At 52.8% G+C, this 27,162-nt stretch overlaps 1 protein-coding gene across 6 annotated transcripts in view; it reads right to left on the bottom strand.

Annotated features, from left to right (window-relative positions):
• The window catches only part of LOC140402460 (acidic phospholipase A2 E-like), a 313,842-nt gene that overhangs the window by 45,956 nt on the left and 240,724 nt on the right, over positions 1 to 27,162 (bottom strand). Inside the window, exon 3 of one of the 6 annotated variants that reach the window (XM_072490264.1) lies at positions 6,827 to 7,083. The exons of 4 other annotated variants lie outside the window; for them this stretch is intronic. In XM_072490264.1, the coding sequence (XP_072346365.1) occupies positions 6,827 to 6,869 (43 nt within the window). In that variant the 5' untranslated portion in view covers positions 6,870 to 7,083. Of the gene's footprint in view, positions 1 to 6,826; positions 7,096 to 27,162 lie in introns of all 6 variants that reach the window. One more of the 6 variants, XM_072490265.1, reaches the window with a different exon arrangement.

The following is a 27,162-nucleotide window of genomic DNA, read 5'->3' as shown; positions in this document are numbered from 1 at the left end:
GCCGTGCATGTGCGGACCCGCGGACCCGGCCTGCTTCGGCGGGGCTGCGGGGTCACAGAGGGTCACTATCTGGCAGGCCTTGTCCGCGCGCGGCCGGCACCATGTTGTCCGGCGTGACAGCTGTCGGTCGTCACCGTGCGCAATGCGCGGCCACGGACCCGGCAATTCTCCATCTGTACCTGCAGGGGAAGCCGGGGGTTTTACGTGATGCGGCTGGTCGCCCCCCACGGGGTGGAGCATCGGTGCGGGGGCGGCGCAGACGTTTTGGCCGTAACACTAGACACATTCTCCGGACAGAGCCTCAAAATCGGTGAATCCAGCCCGGTGTTCCGGTCCCCGCCCACAGCGGCTGTGAGCTACACGCCGCACGCCGCGGGAGGATGCAAATGGGTCATGGGTATCCAGTAAAGCCTGATTAACCGGCTGGAAACCTGATTTTCCAGGACCCCCGGGATGCTCCAGGTCTCTCAGCCGGGATTCAGGCGGGTGTGGATTGGCGAGGGTATTTTCAAGCGTTGCCCTGAAGCTGTGCACCCCGCGGTGGGTCGAGGCGATAAGTATGTAACGAATGTGCCCCCCCAAAGTCCATGGATGGCCCCCAGCCCCCCACAACACAAATCCTCTTGCTGTGACTGACAGCCCCTCGCCACATCAAACGCAGCTAAGTGCTTCCTGCTGTGAAAAAGAGGAAGTCAAAGCACTTGGCGGTCCGCTAGCCGGGTTCCGACAGCATCCCGCAGGATTCATGCCATGCATACATTTATATAGCGAGAGAGAGGGAATCGCTCCTGGGCACTGCTCCTGGTGCCAGCGCAGACCCGGAGCGATTCTAGTCCAGCGGGAAAACTTGGTCGCCGCATGGAGAATCCAACAAAGAGCAAAGAACAATGAAAAGTACAGCACAGGAACGGGCCCTTCGGCCCTCCAAGCCCGTGCCGACCATGCTGCCCGTCTAACCTAAAACCTTCTACACTTCCGGGGTCAGTATCCCTCTCGTCCCATCCTATTCATGTATTTGTCAAGATGCCCCTTAAACGTCACTATCGTCCCTGCTTCCACCACCTCCTCCAGAGGCGAGTTCCAGGCACCCACTACCCTCTGTGTAAAAAACGTGCCTCGTACATCTCCTCTAAACCTTGCCCCTCGCACCTTTAACCTATGCCCCCTAGTAATTGACCCCTCTACCCTGGGAAAAAGTCTCTGACTATCCACCCTGTCTATGTCCCTCATAATTTTGTAGACCTCTATCAGGTCGCCCCTCAACCTCCATCGTTCCAGTGAGAACAAACCGAGTTTATTCAACCGCTCCTCATAGCTAATGCCCTCCATACCAGGCAACATCCTAGTAAACCTCTTCTGCACCCCTTCTAAAGCCTCCACATCCTTCTGGTAGTGTGGCGACCAGAATTGAACACTATACTCCAAGTGCGACCGAACTAAGATCCCATACAGCTGCAACATGACTTGCCAATTCTTATACTCAATGCCCCGGCCAATGAAGGCAAGCATGCCGTATGCCTTCTTCACTACCTTCTCCACCTGTGTTGCCCCTTTCAGTGACCTGTGGACCTGTACACCAAGATCTCTCTGACTGTCAATACTCTTGAGGGTTCTACCATTCACTATATATTACCCACCTACATAAGACCTTCCAAAATGCATTACCTCATATTTGTCTGGATTAAACTCCATCTGCCATTTCTCCACCCAAGTCTCCAAATGATCTAAACCCTGCTGTATCCTCTGACAGTCCTCATTGCTATCCGCAATTCCACCAACCTTTGTGTCGTCTGCAAACTTACTAATCAGACCAGTTACATTTTCCTCCAAATCATTTATATATATGATGAACAGCAAAGGTCCCAGCACTGATCCCTGCGGAACACCACTAGTCACAGCCCTCTAATCAGAAAAGCATCCTTCCATTGCTACTCTCTGCCTTCTATGACCTAGCCAGTTCTGTACCCACCTTGCCAGCTCACCCCTGATCCCGTGTGACTTCACCTTTTGTACTCGTCTGCCATGTGGGACCATGTCAAAGTCCATATAGACAACATCCACTGCCCTACCGGTATCAATCATCTTTGTGACCTCCTCGAAAAACTCTATCAAGTTAGTGAGACTCAACATCCCCTTCACAAAACCGTGCTGCCTCTGGCTAATATGTCCATTTGCTTCCAAATGGGAGTGGATCCTGTCTCGAAGAATTCTCTCCAGTAATTTCTCAACCACTCACATAAGGCTCACCGGCCTGTAGTTCCTTGGATTATCCTTGGTACCCTTCTTAAACAAAGGGACAACATTGGCTATTCTCCAGTCCTCCGGGACATCACCTGAAGACAGTGAGGATCCAAAGATTTCTGTCAAGGCCTCGGCAATTTCTTCTCTTGTCTCCTTCAGTATTCTGGGGTAGATCCCATCAGGCCCTGGGGATTTGTCTACCTTAATATTTTTCAAGATGCCCAACACCTCGTCTTTTTGGATCTCAATGTGACCCGGCTAACTACGCACCCTTCTCCAGACTCAACATCCACCAATTCCTTTCCTTTGGTGAATACTGATGCAAAGTATTCATTTAGTACCTCGCCCATTTCCTCTGGCTCCACTCATAGGTTCCCTCCCCTGTCTTTCAGTGGCCCAACCCTTTCCCTGGCTACCCTCTTGCTTTTTATTTATGTGTGAGGCACGATCAATTTGATTGGAGACGAAGTTGAATCCAAACTGAGGCTTTATTAGTATCAGATGTGTGGACTCCACAGCAGCTGGCGAAATGGCTGCGAGCTGGAGGCCACGCATATTTATAACCCGCCTCCTGGGCGGAGCTAGCATGCAGGGGCCACAGTGAACCTGTAGTGCAGGTTCTACCGTATATCCTCTAATATCAGAACACAGTGGTTTACCACAACGTGTAAAAAGCCTTGGGATTTTCCTTAACCCTATTTGCCAATCACATTTTGTGACCCCTTTTAGCCCTCCTAACTCCTTGCTTAAGTTCCTTCCTACTTTCCTTATATTCCACACAGGCTTCGTCTGTTCCCAGCCTTCTAGCCCTGACAAATGCCTCCTTTTTCTTTTTGACGAGGCCTACAATATCTCTTGTTGTCCAAGGTTCCTGAAATTTGCCGTATTTATCCTTCTTCCTCACAGGAACATGCCAGTCCTGAATCCCTTTCAACTGACATTTGAAAGCCGCCCACATGTCAGATGTTGATTTACCCTCAAACAGCCGCTCACAATCTAGGTTCTTCAGTTCCCGCCTAATATTGTTATAAATAGCCTTCCCCCAATTTAGCACATTCACCCTAAGGCCACTCTTATCCTTGTCCACCAGCACTTTAAAACTTACTGAATTGTTGTCACTGTTCCCGAAATGATCCCCTACTGAAACTTCTACCACCTGGCCGGGCTCATTCCCCAATACCAGGTCCAGTACCGCCCCTTCCCCAGTTGGACGATCTACATATTGCTTTAAGAAGCCCCCCTGGGTGCTCCTTACAAACTCTGCCCCGCCCAAGCCCCTAGCACTAAGTGAATCCCAGTCAATATTGGGGAAGTTAAAGTCTCCCATCACAACAACACTGTTGCTTTTACTCCTTTCAAAAATCTGTCTACCTATCTGCTCCTCTATCTCCCGTTGGCTGTTGGGTGGCCTGTAGTAAACCCCCAACATTGTGACTGCACCCTTCTTATTCCTGATCTCTGCCCATATAGCCTCGCTGCCCTCTGATGTGTAGTCCCGCAGTACAGCTGTGAGATTCTCCCGAACCAGTATGTTATGGGCCAGGGTTTAGAGAACTCCAAAGTGTATCATGGAGTTCACCTGACCCACAACTTTTAATAGATTGTGGTATGGGGAGCACACGGCCCACTCTACAGGTGTGGGACAGCAGAAATGGGAAAGTATTTTTTAAAGAAAAACAATGTTTATTCTATGAACTCAAGTTAACCCTTTTAAAACATACAGTGAACATCTTAGCAACCATCAATTCAAATACAACCCCCAAAGAATACAACACTAAGTAAGCCTTTAAGCTTTCCTTTTTAACATCCATACGACTTAAAAACAAAAGCTTTATCAGAAGCAAATCAGTTTAAAGTCACTACTGAAAACATTTATAATTCTGAATTCATCAAATGATCAAGAGATAGCCTTTTGATGGCAGAGAGAACAGCAGTACACCTGGCTTCAGCTCCAACACTGAAAACAAAACTAAAACACACCCTGCAGCCTGTTCAAAAACGAAAGTAAAAAGCTGACAGACAGCCTAGCACCACCCACTCTCTGACATCACTGCAGTAGTAAACACCCATTTCTTAAACGTACTCTCACTACAGATATTTTTATACACACCCATTTATAAACACCCATTTCTTAAAGCTACTCCCACATGACAAGTAGCGGAACCCCTCCACCCCTTTTACATCCCCCTCTATCCCGCCTGAAACATCTAAATCCTGGAACCTTTAGCTGACAATCCTGTCCTTCCCTCAACCAGGTCTCTGTAATGGCAACAACATCATAGTTCCAAGTACTAATCCAAGATCTAAGTTCATCTGCCTTACCTGTTATACTTATTGCATTAAAAACATAGGCACATCAGGCCACCAGTCCCACTGTTTTCAGCAACATCTCCCTGTCTGCTCTTCCTCAGAGCCAAACTGGCCTATTCCCTAGTTCTCCCTCAATCTTTTCACCTTCTGACCTATTGCTGCGATACCCACCCCCAATGCCATACTAGTTTAAACCCTCTCGTGTGACACTAACAAACCTTGCGGCCAGGATATTTATGCCTCTCCAGTTTAGATGCAACCCGTCCATCTTATACAGGTCACACCTGCCCCGGAAGAGTTCCCAGTGGTCCAGATAACTGAAACTCTCCCTCCTACACCAGCTGTTTAGCCACTTGTTTAGCTGCTCTATCTTCCTATTTCTAACCTCACTGGCACGTGGCACAGGGAATAATCCCGAGATTACAACCCTAAAGGTCCTGTCTTTTAACTTTCTGCCCAGCTCCCTGAACTCCTGCTGCGGGACCTCATCCCCCTTTCTGCCTATGTCGTTTGTACCAATATGTACCACAACCTCTATCTGTTTGCCCTCCCCCTTCAGGATGCCCGTTACCCATTCTGAGACATCCTGGACCCTGGCACCAGGGATGCAACATACCATCCTGGAGCCCCTTTCACATCCACAGAAGCATCTATCTGTGCCCCTGACTATAGAGTCCCCTATGACTATTGCTCTTCTGTGCTTTGACCCTCCCTGCTGAACATCAGAGCCAGCCATGGTGCCACTGCTCTGGCTGCTGCTGTTTTCCCCTCATAGGCTATTCCCCCCTACAGGATCCAAAGCCGTATACCTGTTCGAGAGGGGGATAACCACAGGGGATTCCTGCACTGACTGCCTGCCCCTTCTAGTGGTCACCCATCCCTCTGCCTGTCCGGATCTGTTCCACACCAGGCTCCTCCAATCCCGCTTGCTCTAACACTTGCAGCGTAACTTTCCATTCCTTTCGCCCTCATGTACTTACCGAGCTTCCCCTTAAAGCCATCAATAATATTCCCATCAAACATTCCCTGTAGTAGTGAGTTTCACTATCTGACCATCAAACACTCCCAGGACAGGTACAGCACGGGGTTAGATACAGAGTAAAGCTCCCTCTGCACTGTCCCCATCAAACACTCCCAGGACAGGTACAGCACGGGGTTAGATACAGAGTAAAGCTCCCTCTACACTGTCCCCATCAAACACTCCCAGGACAGGTACAGCACGGGGTTAGATACAGAGTAAAGCTCCCTCTAAACTGTCCCCATCAAACACTCCCAGGACAGGTACAGCATGGGGTTAGATACAGAGTAAAGCTCCCTCTGCACTGTCCCCATCAAACACTCCCAGGACAGGTACAGCACGGGGTTAGATACAGAGTAAAGCTCCCTCTACACTGTCCCCATCAAACACTCCCAGGACAGGTACAGCACGGGGTTAGTGTTGTACCGTCAATATGACGCAAGGCAGGTTGAAGTAACATCAATTAAAGTCTTTATTGAGCAGAACTTGATCCCCAGCAGCTTGGGTACAGAATGCCTGCTGGGGGAAATCCGGGTTCTTAAACCGGCATTTCTGGGTGGAGCCCAGTAGGCGGCAGATCCTATCAGGACCCGGTATCCATCTACCAATAGCCTGTTGGCATCGTGGTGTGCCCCTAATACATACCACCACAGTTAGATACAGAGCAAAGCTCCCTCTACACTGTCCCCAACAAACACTCCCAACGACAGGTACAGCACGGGGTTAGTACAGAGTAAAGCTCCCTCTACACTGTCCCCATCAAACACTCCCAGGACAGGTACAGCATGGGGTTAGATACAGAGCAAAGCTCCCTCTACACTGTCCCCAACAAACACTCCCAACGACAGGTACAGCACGGGGTTAGTACAGAGTAACGCTCCCTCTACACTGTCCCCATCAAACACTCCCAGGACAGGTACAGCACGGGGTTAGATACAGAGTAAAGCTCCCTCTACAATGTCCCCATCAAACACTCCCAGGACAGGTACAGCATGGGGTTAGACAGAGAGTAAAGCTCCCTCTACACTGTCCCCATCAAACACTCCCAGGACAGGTACAGCATGGGGTTAGATAGAGAGTAAAGCTCCCTTTACACTGTCCCCATCAAACAATCCCAGGACAGGTACAGCACGGGGTTAGATACAGAGTAAAGCTCCCTATATACTGTCCCCATCAAACACTCCCAGGACAGGTACAGCAGGGCGTTAGATACAGAGTAAAGCTCCCTCTACACTGTCCCCATACCAGATCACTTACCTCCGAGCACGATGAGGATGGCAGTGAGTTTCGGGGACTCCATGACTTCTCGTTGCCTCCGAGTGATCGATGTTTGTCTCTCCGTGTCTCTGCCTCTTTTATTCAGCTCTCGGGATGGTTACAACCCAGATTAGCTCAGCAAATGCAAATCGGGTGAAGAATCCTAGGCTGCTGATTCAAATATTTTGCTCTTGTCCAACGTGTGAGAGGTTTGAGGAACCTGTTGTTCTGGTGCGGGGCTTGTCGGCTTGGATTCTCTGAGCAAAATACTGAGAAGTGAGGACATCTGGAAAGTGTCACTTTATAGGTTGCACTCAGCTATCAGCACTCAGACCGAGTCACTCAGCTGTAAGTCCAGCACAATTCCCACTCCAATTTACTTAGTCACAATGGTCAGATTAATGATGACCCTCATCTATCGGAGTGTGAATTTACTGACTGAGTTGTATCGCTCTGCATCCCAGTAAATGTGTCCCAGGAAAGGTCCCTATTTTACTAGAGTTAGATTACTGAGAAAACAAGTGTAGGGTTGTTGGATTTGGGCAGCTTTGTGACAGGTTGACTTCCGGTGCCGTTATGTAGGGGGAGGTTGTAGGTTATGTAGGGGACAGCACGGTGGCACAGTGATTAGCACTGCTGCCTCACAGCGCCAGGGCCGAGGGTTCAATTCCAGCCTTGGGTGACTGCCTGTGTGGCGTTTGCACGTTCTCCCCGTGTCTGCGTGGGTTACCTCCGGGTGCTCCAGTTTCCTCCCACAGCTCAAAGTCGGGCAGGTTAAGTGGATTGGCCGTGCTAAATTGTCCCTTAGTGTCCAGGGATATGTCGGTTAGGCGGGGTTATGGGGTTATAGGGATAGGCACAGGGAATGGGCCTAAGTAGAGTGACCTTTCAGGGGATTGGTGCAAACTGGATGGGCTGAATGGCCTCCTTCTGCACTGAGGAATTCTCTGGTTCTGAGGCAGGCGCGAGGCGGCTCCCGCTTGGGTTCTGTTCTTTTAGTTCTTTTCGCTTAGTTTCAGGGGGTATCTTTGTTTAAAAACCCACTTGTTCAATGGAATAAGGAACCGACACAGGTGAAATGCCCAGAAAACCCAGGGGGAAAAAGGCTGAAAGTAGAAGTTCATCGACTGAATCGGACCCTCTCGGGGCTCGTCGGTGGAGAAAATGGCGGAGGCAGCCTCTGTGACTCCGGCCCCTCCACTAACGGCCGAGATGCCTCCTCGCACCTTGGCAGCGGAATGTGACAAACACTAGCGGTTTGTGTTGGGGAACCTCCACAAATCGATGGAAGGGGCCTTGGCTCCCATTTGTTTGGCGCTGGAGAGGACCAACGAAATGGTAAAGGCGCACGGTGACACAGTGCGAGGCACGGAGGTGGCCCTTTCGAGGCTCAGTGACCAGGGCCGGGATTCTCGGGATCCGGCGGGCCGTACCGGCGCCAAAGAGCGGCGTGAACCACTCCGGCGTCGGGCCGCCCGGAAGGTGCGGAATCAACCGCGTGTTCGGGGGCTAGACCAGCGCTGGAGTGGTTGTCGCCGTGCCAACCGGCGCTGAACGGCCTGCGCTGGCCGGCGCAAGTTTGCACATGTGCAGCAGTGCCAGCGTTTTCCCAGAACCACTGGCGTGGTTCCTGCGCAGGGGGTTTCTTCTCTACGCCGGCCATGGTGGAGCTTTACAGAGGCCGGCGCGGAGGGACAGAGTGCCTCCACGGCACAGGCCTGCTCGCAGAGTGGGCCCCGGTTGTGGGCCAGGCCACCGTAGGGCCCGCCCCAGGGCCGGATCTCCCCGCGCCCCGCCGAGGACTCCGCAGGCCGCCGTCAGAGCCAGCTCCCGCCGGTACGGACCTGGTCTAATCCACGCCGGCGAGTCTGGCCAGAAACGGGTGGTCGCTCGGCCCATCGGGGACTGGAGAATCACCGGGGGGGGCGGGGGCACTGCCAACGGCCCCCGACCGGCGCGATCCCCACCCCCGCCAAAAACCCAACGCTGGAGAATTCGGCAGCCGGCGTCGGAGCCACGGGTCAGGATTCACGCCCCCCCCGCCCCCCCTGGCGATTTTCCGACCCGGCGGGGGGGTCAGAGAATCCTGCCCCAGGTCTCCTCTCTGGAAGCGGAAGCGTCTCTGATGGCCGATCTGAATAAAGCGCTGAAGGACAAAGTGAATGATTTGGAGAATCGTTCCCGGATGCAAAATACTCGAATTGTGAGGGTGTCAGAGGGGATGGAAGGCCCAACTCCCATTTTCTACGAAGATGTTTGGGGAGATGGTGGGGTACGGTAGACTCACCTCCACACTCCCACCAGCCTCCCCCATCCCCTCCCCACCCCCGCCCTCGGGCTGGAGCGTGATCATCAGACTCGTTAAGGGGGCGGGGGAAACTCAATCCATGTTGTATATAAGGTCGGACAGTTCAGCACCGACCTGTTAAGACCCGGCTGGGTCTTACCGGGAGCTGTGTATTATGGCCTGTGAATCATTGTCTCCTGAGGTTTAATGCAGCCTCTCTGACTAGGCCGCAATTCAAGACCCTCAGTGCCCCAAGAAAGTTTAATTTGAAGAGAGAAAGAGCGAGAGAGGGAGGGGGACAGAAACGTGAATGAGAATGTTTAAAACATGAATGAATGGATTGACTTGTAAAGTAAGTGGGAGAAGTCACCGGAGGCTGGACTTAAAGTTGTTTAACACGAGGCTGCATGCTGGATTAATGCTGGCCGGTTTAGACCTTTTATAGGGTCTAACTACTGTAATTTAATAAGGCCAAAAAGGCAAAAAAGAATTTTTTTTGTTTTTGTTGTTTTATACTTTTTTTATTTTTGGGTTATTTTTTTTGTTCTTTGTGAATGATGACCTGCTACGTTTATCTACAGTAGTGATAAATCTATTAAATAGATACATTTATCTACAGCTGCGATTTGCTGGACCTGTCTGCTGAGACTCAGTCTGGAATGTTATTTTTGGGAGGGGCAGGGGGTTAGTTGAGGCAGGAGGCAGTCTGCTGGCTTGGGGGGGAAGGCAGTAGGTATGGAGGGGGGTAGGAGAGGGGTAGGGAGCTAACCGTGATCAGGTGATTTTCTTTGTCTCACCCATTGGGTGGGGCAGGTGGCCATCTTAGGTGGGCCTGGGGCCTAGGACCCGGTGATGACGGTATGATGCATCGCGGTGGTAATGGCTGACTTGAGGGTGAAGGGGGGGTGAGAGGCCGCCGACAGGGTTAGTGACCTGGAATGTGCGAGGCCTGGGGAGGAAACTGTAAATAGGGTGATACCAATCAATCCAGTCGAAACGGTAGTTAACAAGATCTGTGGGTTTAATCAGCTAGAATGTGCCCACCAGTAGCTCCTCCTGCACTGAGAGGCTGTCCCGGATCGATGGGTTATGTACCTTCTCAGAGGGGCGGAGCCACAGGCGGAGCCAACACAACATCAACAGTAACAGTAACAGTGAGAAATACAATAATATTTACAACAGCCATACGTGGCTCACCACATTCACCCCCTGTTAAAAAAGTCCGGCGGGGGTGAAGTGGACTCACAGGTTCAGTCTCAGAGGAGGGTGGATTGTCCACTGTGAACGTCGCAGTGAAGGCGCTGGCGTCGAGACCTTCATCTCCGGGAGCACGTCGTCCTCACAACAGAGTCCCGGATAGGGTGACGGCGCAGGGGCGGTGCTAATGGACCCCGGATGAGTTGATGGGGTAGGTGGGGAGGTAGAAGGAAGCGGTGAGGTGATGGTGGGGGCAGGGGTACCAGTTGATGGGGTAGGTGGGGAGGTAGAAGGAAGCGGTGAGGTGATGGTGGGCACATGGGTACCAGTTGATGGGGTAGATGGGAGGTAGAAGGAAGCGGTGAGGTGATGGTGGGCGCAGGGGTACCCACGGGGGCCAGATCCCTGAGGGAGACTGTGTCCTGCCGCCCGTCGCGGTGTGTCACGTATGCGTACTGAGGGTTCGCATGGAGGAGGTGAACCCTCTCGACCAAGGGGTCGGCCTTATGGCTCCTCACGTACTTCCAGAGGAGTACCGACCCAGGAGTCGTGAGCCAGGTAGGAAGCGAGATCCCGGAGATCGACGTCCTGGGAAAGACAAATAGACGGTCGTGAGGGGTCTCGTTAGTGGCTGTGCACAACAGTGACCGGATGGAGTGGAGCGGGTCAGGGAGGACCTCCTGCCAGCGGGCGACTGGGAGACTTCTAGACCGTAGGGCCGGAAGGACGGCCTTCCAGACTGTAGCATTCTCCCTCTCCACTTGCCCGTTTCCGCTGGGGTTGTAGCTGGTAGTCCTGCTCGAGGCGATGCCCTTACTGAGCAGGTACTGACGCAGCTCATCGCTCCTGAATGAGGATCCCCGATCGCTGTGAATATAAGTGTGGAAACTGAACAGGGTGAAGATGCTGTGCAGGGCCTTGATGACTGTGGCAGAGGTCATGTCAGGGCATGGGACGGCGAAAGGAAAACGTGAGTACTCATCAACAACGTTGAGAAAGTACACGTTACGATCAGTGGAGGGGAGTGACCTTTGAAATCCATACTGAGGCGTTAAAAAGGGCGGGAGGCCTTCACCAGGTGGGCCTTGTCTGGCCGATAGATGTGCGGCTTGCACTCCGCACAGACTTGGCAGTCCCTGGTCATGGCCATGATCTCCTCGGTGGAGTAAGGCAGGCTGTGGGCCTTGACAAAGTGGAGAAGCCGGGTAACCCCCGGGTGACAGAGGTCGTTGTGGATAGCCCATAACCGGTCAGCCTGCGCGTTGGCACAGGTGCCACGGGACAGGGCATCTGGGGGCTCATTGAGCTTCCCAGGACGATACAAGATGTCATAGTTATAGGTGGAAAGCTCGATCATCCACCGCAAAATCTTGTCGTTCTTAATTTTGCCCCGCTGCGTGTTGTTGAACATGAAGGCAACCGACCATTGGTCTGTGAGGAGAGTGAATCTCCTGTCGGCCAGGTAATGCCTCCAGTGCCGCACAGCTTCCACAATGGCTTGCGCCTCCTTTTCAACAGAGAAGTGTTGAATTTTGGAGGCATGGAGGGTACGGGAAAAAAAGGCGACAGGCCTCCCTGCCGGGTTAAGAGTGGCTGCCAGGGCAAAGTCAGACGCATCGCTTTCCAGCAGGAACGGGATGGATTCGTCCACGGCGTGCATCGTGGCCGTGGCAATTTCGGATCTGGTGCGGTTGAAGGCCAGGAGGGCCTCAGCCGTCAGGGGAAAAGTGGCGGACTTAATGAGTGGGCGGGTTTTGTCCGCGTGGTTGGGGACCCACTGGGCAGAGTAGGTGAAGAACCCCAAGCACCTTTTCCGGGCCTTGGGGCAGTGGGGGAGGGGGCGCATGCGTTCGGGGTCAGGCCCTAGGACTCCATTTTCCACGACATAGCCGAGGATGGCTCGCCGGGTTGTGCGGAAAACGCATTTCCACTTCGATGTCAAATTAAGGAGTCGGGCGGTGCGGAGGAAGTTTTGAAGGTTGGCGTGGTGGTCCTGCAGGTCACGGCCGCAGATGGTAACATTATCCCAAGAGTGGGAACGTGGCCCGCAGCCCGTACTGGTCGACCATTCGGTCCATCGTTCGTTGGAAGACTGAAGCCCCGTTGGTGACGCCGAGGGGGACCCAGAGGAAATGGAAGAGGTGGCCATCTGCCTCAAAGGCAGTGTATTGGCCGTCCTCCCGCCGGATCGGGAGCTGGTGGTACGCGGACTTCAAGTCCACCGGAGAGAAGACTCGGTACTGCGCAATCTGATTGACCATGTCAGATATGCGCGGGAGGGGATACGCATCGAGCTGCGTGTACTGGTTGATCGTCTGACTGTAGTCGATGACCATCCGGTGTTTCTTCCGGGTCCTGACGACCACCACTTGTGCTCTCCAGGGGCTATTACTGGCCTCAATGATCCCTTCCCTCAGGAGTCGCTGGGCCTCTGACCCGATGAAGGCCTTGTCATGAGCACTGTACCGTCTGCTCCGGGTGGCGACGGGCTTACAGTCTGGGGTGAGGTTCGCAAAGAGCGAGGTCAGGGCGGCCTTCAGGGTCACGAGGCTACAGACGGTGAGAGGGGGCAGGGGTCCCCCGAACTTCAGTGTTAGACTACGGAGGTTGCACTGAAAGTCTAAACGCAGTAGGAGAGGGGCGCAGAGATGGGGGAGGACGTAGAGTTTAAAATTGGCGCATTCAATGCCCTGTATTGCCAGGTTGGCGGTGCAGTACCCCCGGATCTGCACGGAGTGTGATCCGGAAGCTAGGGATGTGACTTGTGAGACGGGGAGGACCAGGAGGGAACAGCGCCCTACCATGTCCGGGTGGACGAATCTATCCGTGCTCCCGGAGTCGAAGAGGCAGGACGTCTCATGCCCGTTGAGGCTGATGGCCATCATCAAGCTTTGAAGATGGCAAGGCCGGGACTGGTCAAGTTGACTGGAGATGAGTTGATGGCGATGAGTGTCGTGCTGGTCGCAAAATGGCGGCGTCGACGAAGTCAGACAAAATGGCGGCCCCCATGGATCGCACGCGGCGTTCGGCATCCATGACGTCAGACAAGATGGCGGCCCCCATGGATCGCACGCAGCGAGTGACGTGTCAGCAGAGTGCGCTCCAGGCAGGCACGATGCCCCGCTGCGGGGTCTGTGAGTCTCAGACCGGGCTTGACAGGCTTTTGGTTTTTGATTTTGATTTTTAGGCTTAGCCAGGCATACCTTAGCGTAGTGCCCCTCCTTGCCACACTCATTACACGTGGAGTTGCGAGCCGGGCAACGCTGCCTGGGGTGCTGGCCCTGACCGCAGTAGTAACAGCATGGTCCTCCGGAGCTGGACGGCTGCCGCGCGGCGCAGGATTGAGGTACGCCTGGGTCAGGTGATGGCTGCGCCTCCGACGTTCCCGAGGATGCCGTGTGGTCGGATGGGAAGGCATTCAGGCTCTGGAAGGCCACTTCCAGCGAGGTAGCCAGCTTCGCAGTCTCCTCGAGGTCGAGGGCCCCCTTTTCTAGAAGCCGCTGCCGGATGTAGATGGACTGGACACCTGCCACATCGGTGTCCCGGACCATCAGCTCCGCGTGCTCGACCGCTGTGACAATCCTGCAGTTACAACTGCGGACGAGTACTCTCAGCGCACGCAGATATTCAGCCAGAGACTCACCCTGGCGCTGATGCCGCGTGGTCAGGAGGTGGCGAGCCAGTACCTCGTTCACCGGCCTCACGGACTGTCATTTGAGCAGCTCCACTGCCTCCGTGTACGAGGCTGCGTCTCTGATGAGCTGGAAAATCCTGTGGCTCACCCGGGCGTTGAGGAGACGCTGTTTAATTTCCGGGCAGACCTCGGTGGCAAAGGAGCTGAGGCAGGCCTCATAGCAATTGAGCCAATGCTCAAATATTGCCGTAGCCTCCGGCGCCTGCAGGTCAAGTTCGAGGCGTTCTGGTTTTAAAACGGCTTCCATCGTAAAAATTCCAGCTGATTAAATTGATCCCAATCAATCCAGTCAAAACGGTAGTGAACAAGAACTGTGGTTTAATCAGCGAGAATGTGCCCACCAGTAGCTCCTCCCACACTGAGAGGCTGTCCTGGATCGATGGGTTATATACCTTCCCAGAGGGGCGGAGCCACAGGCGGAGCCAACAACAACATCAACACAACAACAGTAACAGTGAGAAATACAATAATATTTACAACAGCCATACGTGGCTCACCACATCGGACGAGGGCTTTTGCACATTTACAGAGTCTGGGAGCCGATGTGGTGTTTTTACAAGAGACTCACAAGTGGGAACGGGACCCCTGTAGGCTCCGGAAATCCTGGGCGAGCCAGGTGTTCCACTCGGGCTTTGACAGTCGGGCCCGGGAGGTGGTGATCTTAATTAATAAGAGAGTTTGGTTCCGGGCGGAGAGGGTTATCGCTGATCGGGGTGGACGGTACGTGATGGTAGCAGGGGCATTAGCGGAGATGTCGGTGGTTCTGGTGAATGTGAGCGCCCTGAATTGGGACCATGGATCGTTTATGAAACGGCTGCTGGCTACAGAGCCGGATATGGAGACCCAACAATTTATTTTAGGGGGGATCTAAACTGTGTGTTGGACCCGAAGGTGCATCGATCCAGGCCGAAATTCGTGGTCCCGGCAGAGATGGTGAAGGTATTGTCTGCATTTATGGAGGAGGTGGGGGGTGGAGGATGCTGATCTGTGGCAGTTTACACGCCCTGGGGAGAAGGAGTTCTCAATTTTTTCTTTGGTACACAAGGGGCTGGACTCTCCCGTCACCGACGCCAAAATCGCGTTCGTCGATCGGCCGGAGAATCAAAGTTCCCGACCGAATCGGGGGCGGCGAAGCTTTCACGATGCGCCCCCTCTAAAGCAGCGTATCGACGGCCTCAGGACATTGCCTGAGGCACCCCCCCGATGCTCTGCCCCGACCGGCCGAGTTCCCGACAGCGTTGGTCGATGTTGTCTCATCCGTCGGGAACTCAGCGTGGCGGCTGCGGACTCAGTCCAGCGGCGCCAAGGTCAGGGGTGGGGCTGATCCGCGGGCAGGGGGGACATCATCAGTGGGTCGAGTGGTCCGGGGCACGCAAGCCGGCCAAAGTGGGGGCACTATTTTGGGGTCCGGGTCCGCGAGCGGCCTCCGCCATGTAGCACGGCGGGGCGGTTGCAGCCCCCGCCCTGCGTAAGCGCGGCCACAGACCCAACAATTCTCCGGGCCGTATCGGCAGATCGAGCCGGGTGCTCTGTGCTGCCGGAATGCCGGCCCCCAGCCCAACAGAGGATCGGTGGCTGTTTTACGCCATTTGTTCTGCCGTTGCCACGTTGCCGTGGAGACAGAGCCTCAGAATCGGAGAATCCAGCCCAAGGTGCATCCGGGGCCTGATTATTTTATGCTGAGTCGGACTCTTCTCGCTGGGGTGAGGAAGGCTGAGTACTTGGCGGGGGTTATTTCACATCAGGCCCCACATTGGGTGGACCTGGTGTTTGATGTCGGTCGGGAGGGTCGTAGGGGGTGGCGGTTAGACGTAGGGTGCTGTCGGACTTGGGGTTCTGTGTGAGGATTCCGAGGGCCATACGGGAGTCTGTGCAACATAATGATAATGAGGAGGTCTCTCCCTCGAATTTGTGGGAGGGGCTGAAGGTGGTGATCAGGGGAGAGATCAGAGTGTTTAACGCACATGTGGACGGGGAGGCGAGGGAGGAGCGACAGAAACAGGTGGATGAGATTCTCGGGGTGGGTCGTAGGTGAGTGAGGGTCACGACCCCGGAGTTTTTGGAGCGCAGGACCAATCTGCAAATGCAGTTTGACTTGCTGTCCACAGACAGGGCTTTGCGGTAATTGAGGCGGGTGAATGGGACGGTGTGTGAGTATGGGGAGAAGGCCAGCACTCTCTTGGCTCACCAATTAACGTGGCAGGATGTGGCCAGGGAGATTGTTCAGGTTAGGGATTTGGAGGGGAGGCTGGACTCAGCCCCGGATAAGGTGAATGGAGTGTTTATTTTATGTGAGCCTGTGTAGGTCAGAGCCTCCGCAGGACGAACGAGGGATGGCAGAGTTCCTGGGTGGGTTTGGAGTTTCCCAAGGTGGGGGAGGAATTGTGGGTGGAACTGGAGGCACCACTGGGCCTGGAGGAGATTCAGATCGCGCTGAAACACATGCAGGCAGGGAAGGCACCGGGACCGGATGGGTTTCCGATGGAATTTTGAAAGAAGTTTTCGGATCAGTTGGGTCGCTGTTGCTGGGCATGTTTAGGGACTCTTTGGCACGGGACACCCTCTCAGAGACGTTGGAGCAGGGGTCTATCTCGTTGCTTCTGATGAAGGATAAGGACCCCACAGAGTGTGGCCGTATTGCCCGATCTTCCTGTTAGCCTCGGACCCCGATGCAACCAAAAAAACCTCAAGCTCCTGGTGTTGGTGCAAATACTGGAAAACGGGGCCGCACCCACGATACAAACCCAGGTCCAAACCCAAACTTCTCCAACTCCGCGAAAAGGTGCCCCCACTCCACCCGGTCAAACACCTTCTCCGTGACCAATGATACAATTATCTCCGGTCCCGGCCTGGCCGCAGGGTCAGCGCCACATTCAACAACCGCCGCACATTAGAAACAGACAGAGAAAATAGAAACAGGAGGAGGCCATTCGGCCCTTCGAGCCTGCTCCGCCATTCATTCTGATCATGGCTGATCATCACATTCAATACCCTGATCCCGCCTCCCCCCCCACACCCCTTGATCCCTTTAGCCCCAAGAGCGATATCGAATTCCTTCTTGAAATTAAACAATGTTTTTGCAGCAACTACTTTCTGTGGCAATGAATTCCACAGATTCACCGCTCTCTGGGTGAAGTAATTTCTCCTCACCTCACTCCAAAAGATTTACCCCTTATCCTTCAACTATGACCCCTTGTTCTGGACTCCCCCACCATCGGGAACATTCTTTTTGAATCTACCCTGTCTGATCCTGTTAGAATTTTATGTTTCCATGAGATCCCTTTTCAATCTTCTAAACTCGAATGAATAAAATCTTAACCAATTTAGTCTCTCCTCATATGACAGTCCCGCCATCCCGGGAATCAGCCTGGGAAACCTTCGCTGTCCTCCCTCCATAGCAAGAACATCCTTCCTCAGGTAAGGTCACCAAAACTGCCCACAATACTCCAGGTGTGACCTCACCAATGCCCATACAATTGTGGTAAAATATCCCTATTCCGATTCTCAAATCCTCTCGCCATGAAGGCCAACATATCATTTACCTTTACTGCCGGCTGTATCTGCGCGCTTACTTTCAGCGACTGATGCACGAGGACACCAAGGTCTCGCTGAGTATCCACCTCTCTCAATTTACACCTAATTGTGTTTCCATCTCCATTTGACCTGCCCAAGCCTCCCTTCTGCCATTGAATCTCTCCTGCACTCCACCCTTTCAGAGATACCCATTTGTTCTTTTCTCCCTCGCCTCTCCCTGCCTCTGTACTTGCTTAAAACCTATTACATCTCGAACCATTCCCAGTTCCGGTGAATGGTCATCAACCTGAAATGTTGACTGTCTCCCTCCCCCTCCTCAGATGCTGCCTGATCTGCTGAGGATTTGCAGCATCTTGTTTTATTTCAGCTTTCAAACAGTGTTTTGATGTTAGTGTCAATTGGTAATTATTAATGGCACTGGCTGGAGGGGGTGATTGTAGCACGACAAATTCACAAAAGTTGTTTGCATTATAAAAGTGGGCAGAGAGATCTTTAATAGAAATAGAGAGATAACAGGATGTATGACCTTAAACAAAGGTTGGAATTACAGCTGAGGTCCGGGCTCAATATCCCGTCAACCTGCTTCACCCAAAACTTATACTTGTCCACGACTCTCTCGGGTGAAATCCCACAGGGAAAACAATCAAACAATGAATAGAAAAACTTCAGTTTCTTCAAAGAAGTTAGACATTCCACGTGTTTGAACCTTGAAGATAACATATGGCAACATTTTAACACACTGTATATGCAAGAAAACACAAAATGATCAATTACCCCAAATGTTGGACTCCATCGGTCTGCAAAACAACCTGCTCGTTCTTTTTCAGTCAGAACAGTAGGAAAATTTCACACACCCATCGTACACTTTACTGACATCATTCAATATGTTCACATTGTAACTTCGATCTATTTTCTACGAAGCTGAATTACTTCCTAACCACTCAATTCAATTATTTGAGAATATACCCAGAAGTTCTTTTAAAAATCTAACTCGATTCCAGTTCTTTGGTTCCCTGTGCAATCATGTCCCAAATGCCAGCTGGAGTTCACACAACCCAAAAATACAGACAATTCTGGAAATACAAACTCAGCAATGTCTGCATTTGCACTGTTAGAAAATACTCGGAATGGGAAGAAAATCGTCACGTCGGGCTTCAGGCTTCCTGTCTTTTGCTGGGGTCCAGACACACTTGGAGCAGAAGACCTTCCCCAAGCACCAGTTATTTTTACACGCAAATGAGAGTTATGCAACCTGGAGGGCATCACAACTGAGACCAACCTTGTTCTCATCCAACACATTGAGTGTTGGTGGACATCTAGCTTGTTTTTTTATTCCAGATTTATTAGTTAATTGAATATAAACTCCCCCAAGCTGCTGTGATGGAAACTGAACTCGAGTCTCTGGAGCATTAGTCCAGACCTCTGGATTACCTGTCTGGTAACAGTGGTCAGTTTGCAACTGTCCCCATTGGCCATTCACTGCTGTTAATGACCATCCCCTCCCCAATTCTAAATATTGCCATGGGATCTTTTACATTCACCTGAGAGTGGACAGGACCTCAGTCCAACACCTCGTCTGAAAGACAACACCTCAGGCAGCGCAGCACCACATTCGAAGACAACTTCTGCCCATCACACACCCCGTCTGATCTTCCCCCACCACCTCCGGAAGGAAAGACTCCAACCTTAAAGCCAATACCTTGGCGAATAAATTGGCATCTACATTTTACAGGGAGATCGGGCAACACGGCCACACTTTGTGGGGTCCTTATACTTTTTCAGAAGCAACGAGATAGACCCCTGTTCCAACATCTCTGAGAGGGTGTCCCGTGCCAAAGAGTCCCTAAACATGCCCAGCAACAGCGGACCCAACTGATCCGAAAACTTCTTTTACAATTCCATCGGAAACCCATCCGGCCCCGGTGCCTTCCCTGCCTGCATGTGTTTCAACGCGATCTGAATCTCCTCCAGGCCCAGTGGGGCCTCCAGTTCCACCCACAATTCCTCCCCCACCTTGGGAATCTCCAAACCCACCCAGGAACTCTGCCATCCCTCGTTCGTCCTGCGGAGGCTCTGACCTATACAGGCTCCCATAAAATAAACACTCCATTCACCTTATCCGGGGCTGAGTCCAGCCTCCCCTCCAAATCCCTAACCTGAACACTCTCCCTGGCCGCATCCTGCCACGTTAATTGGTGAGCCAAGAGAGGGCTGGCCTTCTCCCCATACTCATACACCGTCCCATTCACCCGCCTCAATTACCGCAAAGCCCTGTCTGTGGACAGCAAGTCAAACTGCATTTGCAGATTGTTCCTGCACGCCAAATACTCCGGGGTCGTGACCCTCACTCACCTACGACCCACCCCGAGAATCTCATCCACCTGTTTCTGTCGCTCCTCCCTCGCCTCCCCGTCCGCATGTGCCTTAAACACTCTGATCTATCCCCTGATCACCACCTTCAGCCCCTCCCACAAATTCGAGGGAGAGACCTCCTCATTATCATTATGTTGCACAGACTCCCGTATGGCCCTCGGAATCCTCACACAGAACCCCAAATCCGACAGCACCCTACGCCTAACCGCCCCCCCCCCCCCTCCGACCCTCCCGACCGACATCAAACACCAGGTCCACCCAATGTGGGGCCTGATGTGAAATAACCCCCGCCGAGTACTCAGCCTTCCTCACCCCAGCGAGAAGAGTCCGACTCAGCATAAAATAATCAGGCCCCGGATGCACCTTGGGCTGGATTCTCCGATTCTGAGGCTCTGTCCCCACGGCAACGTGGCAACGGCAGAGTAAATGGTGTAAAACAGCCACCGATCCTCCGTTGGGCTGGGAGCTAGCACGCCGGCAGCATAGAGCACGCGGCTAGCCCGCCAAATAATGACCCCTTTTGGCATACTTGCACGCCCCGGACCACTCCCCCCCCCCCCTCGATTAAGTCCCCCCCTGCCCGCGGATCGGCCCTCCCCTGACTGTGGCGCCGCTGGACTGAGTCCGCAGCCGCCACGCTGAGTTCCCGACGGATGAGACAACATCGACCAACGCCGTCAGGAACTCGGCCGGTCGGGGCAGAGCATCGGGGGGTGGGCCTCAGGCAATGTCCTGAGGCCGCCGAGACGCCGCTTTAGAGGGGGCGCATCGCGAAAGCTGCGCCGCCCCTGATTCGGTCGGGAGCTTTGATTCTACGGCCGATCACCGAACAAAGGAAAAATTGAGAACTCCTTCTCCCCGGGGCGTGTAAACAGTCACAGATCTGCCCCCCCACCAACTTTCCCCCCACCCTCCATCACCTCCTTAAATGCAGACGGTATCTTCGCCATCCCTGCCGGGACCAAGGTTTTCAGCCTGGATCGATGCACCTTCGGGTCCAACTCACAGTTTAAATCCCCCCTAAAATCAATTGTTGGGTCTCCATATCCGGCTCTGTAGCCAGCAGCCGTTTCATAAACGATCCATCGTCCCAGTTCAGGGTGCTCACATTCACCAGAACCACCGACATCTCCGCTAATGCCCCTGCTGCCATCACGTACCGTCCACCCCGATCAGCTATAACCCTCTCCGCCCGGAACCAAACTCTGTTATTTATTGAGATCGCCACCTCCCGGGCCCCACTATTAAAGCCCGAGAGAAACACCTGGCTCGCCCAGGGTTTCCGTAGCCTACAGGGGTCCCGTACCCACATGTGAGTCTCTTGTAAAAACACCACATGGTTCCCAGACTCTTTAAATGTGCAAAACCCCTCACCCCATTTACAGGTTCCCCCCCAGACCTCACACATTCCAGGTCACTAACCCTGTCGGAGGCATCTCAACCCCACTTCACCCTCAAGTCAGCCTTTACTACCGCGATGCATCATACCGTCATCACCTGTTCCTAGGCCCCAGGCCCACCTAAGATGGCCACCTGCCCCGCCCAACGGGTGAGACAAAGAAAATCACCTGATCATAGTTTGCCCCCTACCCCTCTCCTGCCCCCCTCCATACGTACTGCCTCCCCACCAAGCCAGCAGACTGCCTGCTGCCTCAACTAACCCCCTGCCCCTCCGAAAAATAACATTCTCGACCAATCGAGCCTCAGCAGACAGGTCCAGCAAATCGCAGCTCCTCCCCCCACAACACTGCCGGTCATTAGCCTACCTCTTAGTGCCAGCAAGGTTTCCCCCCCCCCCCCACCCCTTCATTGTCCCGTCCAAATCTGACCAGAACAAAGGCCAACAACCCCATCTTCCCTACTCCCTTGTCCAAATCCCAGCATCCTTTTCCTGCTTCTCGTTCCCTCCAATTACCACATCAATTCCCCGCTCCACCTCCCCCGTGACCCTGGCCTCCAGACAAAATGCCCCCAGCAAACCCAAGAGCAAGAAGAGTAAAGACATATCTCACTATATTGCAATAGTTACAGCTACCCTGAACCAACTTTCACACACAATAAATCCCCCCAGCCCTCCTCAAACCAGTCCCTGTCCTTTGTCCTTGATGAAGGCCTCAGCCTGCTCCGGCTTGTTAAAATAGTGATGCTTTGAGTCCAGTGTGACTCTCAGCCTCGCTGGATACACCACCCCGATCCCCACACCGTTATTGTACAGCTCCGCCCGCGCCTGATTGAAGGCCGCCCGCCGCTTCGCCAGTCCGGTACCAATATCCTGGTTGATGTGCACCGTGTGTGCCTCCCAATCGATGTTCCGACTCTTCTTGGCCCACTCCAGGACCCGCTCCTTCCCCGGTACCTGTGAAATCGGACGATCACCGCCCGCGGCGGCTCGTTCGGCTGCGGTTTCTGCCGCAGAGCCCGATGCTCCCTGTCCAATTCCGGAGCGGAGAACGCTTCATCCCCTCCCACCAATCGAGAGGACATTTCTGAAAAGTACTCGGCCGGTCTTGGGCCCTCCACACCCTTCGATAAGCCCACCACTCTGAGGTTCACGCTCCTCGACCTGTTCTCCAGAACGTCAGAACTTAAACTTTGGCCTTCAGGCCCTTATTCCTGTCCGCCGTGAGCAGCGTCTCAGCTTCCTATGAGGCAAACTGAGCCCCATGCCTCGACAAGGCCTCCTCCACACCCTTCAGCATCTCACCTTGCTGCTTCACAGCCTTGACCATCTTGCCCAGCTGCTACCGTATTGGGTCCAATGCCTCCTCGATGGTGGCTTTGAACGAGTCTTTAATCTCCTTTCCTTGTGGCTCAAATTGACCAAACTTCTCCAACTCCTGCAGCATCTCCCCAGCCAGCGTCTCTGACGTGATGGGTATGGCCGCCTCCGGCAGCTTTTCTCCCCAGATTCCTTTGCCGGCCTTCCAGCCGGAGTTTTCGTCGAAGCTTTTGACATCATTCTGTCGCCTTTCTGTTCTCCACACCAACCTACTGGGTTAGAACCCAGTCACGCCGCACGGTAGCACAGTGGTTGGCACAGTTGCTTCACAGCTCCAAGGCCCCAGGTTCGATTCCCGGCTGGGTCACTGTCTGTGCGAAGTCTGCACGTCCTCTCCGCGTCTGCGTGGGTTTCCTCCGGGTGCTCCGGTTTCCTCCCACAGTCCAGATGTGCAGGTTAGGTGGATTGACCATGCTAAATTGTCCTTAATGTCCAAAAAAGGATAGGTGGGGTTACTGGGTTACAGGGATAGAGTGGAAGTGTGGGGTTAAATAAAGTGCTCTTTCCAAGGGCCGGTGCAGACTCGATGGGCAGAATAGCCTCCGTCTGCTCTGTAAATTCTATGGTCCAACCCAAAATCTCCCAAAACAAAGAACAAAGACAAGTACAGCACAGGAACAGGCCCTTCGGCCCTCCAAGCCTGCACCGACCATGCTGCCCGTCTAAACAAAAATCTTCTACACTTCCGGGGTCCGTATCCCTCTATTCCCATCCTAAAACAACAGGAAAAATAATCAATATACCGGGACCCTTGCAGGAGCCACATTTCATGTGACCGACTTTCACATGTCATCACCGGAGGTCCATGGTCTGGACTCTCTGATTTTGAGGCTCTGTCCCCGATGCCAGCGTGGGAACGGTGGCGTTTTACGCCCGAAGAAATGGTGTAAAACAGCCACCGATCCTCCGTGTGGCTGGGGGCTGGCACGCCGTCAGTGTCGAGCATCCGGCTCTATCTGCCGATCCGGCCCGGAGAATTGCCCGGTCCGTGGCCGCACTTGCGCACGGCGGCCCCACTGCCTGCGGATCGGCTCTCCGCCCTCTCCGACCGGACAAGAAATCCAGACGTCTGGACTAATGCGCCAGAGACTCGAGTTCAGTTTCCACCACAGCAGCTTGGGGGAGTTTAAATTCAATTAACGAATAAATCTGAAATAAAAAAACGAGCTAGATGTCCAGCAACACTCAATGTGTTGGATGAGAACAAGGTTGGTCTCAGTTGTGATGCCCTCCAGGTTGCATAACTCTCATTTGCGTGTAAAAATAAACTGGTGCTTGGGGAAGGTCTGCTCCAAGTGTGTCTGGACCCCAGCAAAAGTCAGGAAGCCTGAAGCCCGACGTGACGATTTTCTTCCCATTCCGAGTATTTTCTAACAGTGCAAATGCAGACATTGCTGAGTTTGTATTTCCAGAATTGTCTGTATTTTTGGGTTGTGTGAACTCCAGCTGGCATTTGGGACATGATTGCACAGGGAACCAAAGAACTGGAATCGAGTTAGATTTTTAAAAGAACTTCTGGGTATATTCTCAAATAATTGAATTGAGTGGTTAGGAAGTAATTCAGCTTCGCAGAAAATAGATTGAAGTTACAATGTGAACATACTGAATGATGTCAGTAAAGTGTACGATGGGTGAGTGAAATTTTCCTACTGTTTTGACTGAAAAAGAACGAGCAGGTTGTTTTGCAGACCGGTGGAGTCCAGCATTTGGGGTAATTGAACATTTTGGGTTTTCTAGCATATACAGTGTGTTAAAATGTTGCAAGATGTTATCTTCAAGATTCAAACACGTGGAATGTCTAACTTCTTTGAAAAAGCAGAAGTTTTTCTATTCATTGTTTGATTGTTTTCCCTGTGGGATTTCACCCGAGAGAGTCATGGCCAAGTACACGTTTTGGGTGAAGCAGGTTGAGGGGATATTGAGCCCGGACCTCAGCTGTAATTCCAACCTTTGTTTAAGGTCATACATCCTGTTATCTCTCTATTTCTATTATAGATCTCTGTGTCCACTTTTATAATGCAAACGACTTTTGTGAATCTGTCGTGCTACAATCACCCCCTCCAGCCAGTGTCATTAATAATTACCAATTGACACTAACATCAAAACAATGTTTGAAAGCTGAAATAAAACAAGATGCTGCAAATCCTCAGCAGATCAGGCAGCATCTGAGGAGGGGGAGGGAGACAGTCAACATTTCAGGTTGACGACCACTCACCAAAACTGGGAAAGGTTCGAGATGTAATAGGTTTTAAGCAAGTGCGGAGGCAGGGAGAGGCGAGGGAGAAAAGAACAAATGGGTATCTCTGAAAGGGTGGAGTGCAGGAGAGATTCAATGGCAGAAGGGAGGCTTGGGCAGGTCAAATGGAGATGGGAACACAATTAGGTGTAAATTGAGAGAGGTGGATATGCAGCGAGACCTTGGTGTCCTCGTGCATCAGTCGCTGAAAGTAAGCGCGCAGGTACAGCCGGCAGTAAAGAAGGCAAATGGTATGTTGGCCTTCATGGCGAGAGGATTTGAGAATAGGAATAGGGATATTTTACCACAATTGTATAGGGTATTGGTGAGGTCACACCTGGAGTATTGTGGGCAGTTTTGGTGACCTTATCTGAGGAAGGATGTTCTTGGAGGGAGAGCAGCGAAGGTTTACCAGACTGATTCCCGGGATGACGGGTCTGTCATATGAGGAGAGACTAAATTGGTTAAAATTTTATTCTTTAGAGTTTAGAAGATTGAGAGGGGACCTCGTAGAAACTTATAAAATTCTAACAGGATCAGACAGGGTAGATTCAGAAAGAATATTCCCGATGGTGGGGGAGTCCAAAACAAGGGGTCATAGTTGAAGGATAAGGGAAAAATCTTTTTGGACTGAGGAGAAATTACTTCACCCAGAGAGCGGTGAATCTGTGGAATTCACTACCACAGAAAGTAGTTGAGGCAAAAACATTGTTTAATTTCAAGAAGGAATTCGATATCGCTCTTGGGGCTAAAGGGATCAAGGGGTGTGGGGGGGAGGCGGGATCAGGGTATTGAATGTGATGATCAGCCATGGTAATAATGAATGGCGGAGTAGTGTCGAAGGGCCGAATGGCCTCCTCCTGCTTCTATTTTCTCTGTATGTTTCTAATGTGCGGCGGTTGTTGAATGTGGCGCTGACCCTGCGGCCAGGCCGGGACCGGAGATAATTGTATCATTGGTCACGGAGAAGGTGTTTGACCGGGTGGAGTGGGGGCACCTTTTCGCGGAGTTGGAGAAGTTTGGGTTTGGACCTGGGTTTGTATCGTGGGTGCGGCCCCGTTTTCCAGTATTTGCACCAACACCAGGAGCTTGGGGTCTTTTTGGTTGCATCGGGGTCCGAGGCTAACAGGAAGATCGGGCAATACGGCCACACTCTGTGGGGTCCTTATCCTTTATCAGAAGCAACGAGATAGACCCCTGCTCCAACGTCTCTGAGAGGGTGTCCCGTGCCAAAGAGTCCCTAAACATGCCCAGCAACAGCGACCCAACTGATCCAATAACTTCTTTTAAAATTCCATCGGAAACCCATCCGGTCCCGGTGCCTTCCCTGCCTGCATGTGTTTCAACGCGATCTGACTCTCCTCCAGGCCCAGTGGGGCCTCCAGTTCCACCCGCAATTCCTCTCCCACCTTGGGAAACTCCAAGGCTCCCCAGGTTAGTTACCGGCAGTGGTGTGGGGGGAGGGGCTGCGATTTGCTGGACTATTTTGGTGAGGCTCAATCAATCGAGAATGTGTTTTTGGGAGGGGCAGGGGGTGAGTTGAGGCAGCAGGCAGTCTGCTGGCTTGGGGGGTTAGGCAATAGGTATGGAGGGGGGCAGGGGAGGGGTAGGGAGTTAACTGTGATCAGATGAGTTTCATTGTCTCACCCGTTTGCTGGGGCAGGTGGCCATCTTAGGTGGGCCTGGGGCCTAGGAACTGGTGGTGATGACGCATCGCGGTGGTAATGGCTGACTTGAGGGTGAAGGGGGGTTGAGAGGCCTCTGACAGGTTAGTCACCTGGAATGTTCGAGGTCTGGGGGTAACCAGGAAAGACGGCGAGGGGTTTTGCACATTTACAGAGTCTGGGAGCCGATGTGGTGTTTTTACAAGAGACGCACATGTGGGAACGGGACCCCTGTAGGCTCCGGAAATCCTGGGCGAGCCAGGTGTTTCAGTCGGGCTTTGATAGTCGGGCCCGGGAGATGGTGATCTTAATTAATAAGAGAGTTTGGTTCCGGGCGGAGAGGGTTATCGCTGATCGGGGTGGACGGTACGTGATGGTAGCAGGGGCATTAGAGGAGATGTCGGTGGTTCTGGTGAATGTGAGCACCCTGAATTGGGACGATGGATCGTTTATGAAACGGCTGCTGGCTACAGAGCCGGATATGGAGACCCAACAATTTATTTTAGGGGGGATCTAAACTGTGTTGGACCCGAAGGTGCATCGATCCAGGCCGAAAACCTTGGAGGTCTCTC

This window comes from Scyliorhinus torazame, chromosome 25, assembly GCF_047496885.1.
Source record: "Scyliorhinus torazame isolate Kashiwa2021f chromosome 25, sScyTor2.1, whole genome shotgun sequence".
Classification (NCBI taxonomy): Eukaryota; Metazoa; Chordata; class Chondrichthyes; order Carcharhiniformes; family Scyliorhinidae; genus Scyliorhinus; species Scyliorhinus torazame.
This window is presented reverse-complemented; position numbering and strand designations above follow the sequence as displayed.